Below are 2,139 nucleotides of genomic sequence, written 5' to 3'. Positions count from 1 at the left end.
AAAGAGAGTGACAGAGAGAAAGAAGGAGACGGAGAGAGATGGAGAGGCAGAGAGAAAGAGTACGGGAGGAAGACAGAGAGAGAGAGATAGTGACCGAGAGCGGCAGAGAGAGAGAGAGGTGGACAGACAGAGGCAGAGAAACAGAGAGACAGAAACAGAGAGAGAGAGAGAGAGGGAGTCAGTCTCGAACACAAGGAACCACACTCAGTAGGAGATATTATTGTAACATTTAATAGTTATAATGGAAGTGCGTCATCCCTAGCAACATACAATGACTTATAGCAGGGACTGGTGAGCAAGAGAGGGGCAGTATTCCCCAGGCTCGGAAGGGGTCTGGAAATTGACAGAGGTGTGACGGAGACAGGGGGCAGGGGGTGGTGGGAAGGAGTGTGGAGGCTGGCAGGCGGTGGGGAGAACGTGAAGACAGAACCAACCTTCATTTCTCCACTCCTCCCCAAGATCTCCCTCCCTCTTTGTTCATCAGGGTCTAGTTTTCCGAGCCAGAGAGGGTGCATCCTCCCTTATAGATCCGGATTCTCTGCCGCCCCAGTTGCTCGGCCAGCGCCCCTTCCAGCTGCCCCACCGAGAGCTCCTGTGTCTCGTAGGGCCCCAGCTCCATTGCACGCAATGCCAGCCTCCCCGATCCTCGGCAATGCCCGACCATCGCACCACTGGCACCATTGGCGCAGCAGAAGCTGATCCAGAGGAACTGGGGCACGGCAGCCCGGCCCGCGCCCCGCGGGGGGGCCCAGGTCTGCTTCCCCCGCTTTTGCCGCATGGCGCCCGACACCAGGTAAGCGGGCGAGCCCTGGCACTCCTCCCGGAGCCTCTCGGCGACCCTGCGAAGGGCTGGCTTCCACCCGTGGTGGTGGAACGACCGCGGGTACGGCACAGCGTTGGTGAGGGCGAACGTGGCGCTGCGGCTCTCCCGGCTGCCCTGGAAGTTGGCGGGGTTCAGCTGCCCCCTGACGTAGTGGAGCCCCCCCAGCTGCAGCGGGTAGGTCCCCTCCACCGCCTGGCTCCGACGCACAGCAGGATCCCGCAGGGCGAGGGGTGTGATCTCGCTCATGTTGCCATCTGCACGATTGTTCGCCAGCTGTGAATGGCAGGAGAGAGAGAGAAAGAGCGAGAGAGAGGTTAATTGGGGAGGAAAAATCGTCTGGCAAGCCGCGCAGCAGTGCCACCTAATGGCGTGACAGTGCCATTGCAGCGTAAACTGTTGACATCAGATTTTCCATTGGAAAAATGCCGGTGCCCTCACCACCTACCCGCGCCATCCACCCCTCACCCACTAACCCACCTCCCCCCACAGTATGGGCGCCAGATAACCTGCCCATTCAAATCCGAAAGCTGCAGAGCCCACCTGTCCCGTGCACGCTGCCCGGCACAACGATCCCCAAAACTACTTACCTGCACTTCGTATTTCCAGGAACGGTCCACTCCCTTCCCACGCGGGACCCCCTCTGCCCGGTACTTGTAGAGAAAGGCCGAGTAGACAGGGACACGCCCGGAAAGGTCGTACAGCGTGGCATAATACAGCGACCCGGACAGACGCTGGCACAGACGGGATTGCGACACGTCGACAAAACCCGAGGGGGGCTGGCCCCTGTAGAAGAACTCCAGGCAAGGGGGGATAGACTGGAACCGGTCAGTCACGTCACCCAGCACGAGGCACAATCCGGACAGGAGAGCCAGCGAGAGACCAGGGGACATCCTGAGGGCACCGTGGAGAGGCTATTCCCGGACGATGGGTCAGCTCCACACTGACTGACTGCCCTTTGCTCTGTGTGCTCCCACAGCCCAGACAGCTGGTACTAATTGACAACCAGACACGCACATTCCCCCCGACAAAAATTACAAATGCTGCACACAGACAGACAAGATTTATCACACTGAAACTTCAGCCAGGAGTGATGTCACGCGAAGCGGAACAGGGCAGAGTGCACAAAGTCAACCAGCAGCTTGGCCCTCCACACTACAACCTTCACTGTAACACTCTGATATAACCCACACCGCTCACTGTAACACTCTGATATATCCCACACCCCTCACTGTAACACTCTGATATAACCCACACCCCTCACTGTAACATTCTGATATATCCCACACCGCTCACTGTAACACTCTGATATATCCCAC

At 58.2% G+C, this 2,139-nt stretch overlaps 1 protein-coding gene across 1 annotated transcript; it reads right to left on the bottom strand.

The window, feature by feature from the left end:
* Positions 1 to 211: 211 nt before the first annotated feature.
* Positions 212 to 1,895, bottom strand: LOC137363356 (endonuclease domain-containing 1 protein-like). The gene is made up of 2 exons (XM_068027213.1): positions 1,411 to 1,895; positions 212 to 1,096 (listed from the first exon to the last, which is right to left on the bottom strand). Exons 1-2 carry the CDS (start codon positions 1,711 to 1,713, stop codon positions 488 to 490), a joined length of 912 nt encoding a protein of 303 aa, XP_067883314.1. The 5' UTR covers positions 1,714 to 1,895; the 3' UTR covers positions 212 to 487.
* Positions 1,896 to 2,139: the final 244 nt, after the last annotated feature.

Source organism: Heterodontus francisci, unplaced genomic scaffold, assembly GCF_036365525.1.
Source record: "Heterodontus francisci isolate sHetFra1 unplaced genomic scaffold, sHetFra1.hap1 HAP1_SCAFFOLD_944, whole genome shotgun sequence".
In the NCBI taxonomy this organism is placed as follows: Eukaryota; Metazoa; Chordata; class Chondrichthyes; order Heterodontiformes; family Heterodontidae; genus Heterodontus; species Heterodontus francisci.
This window is presented reverse-complemented; position numbering and strand designations above follow the sequence as displayed.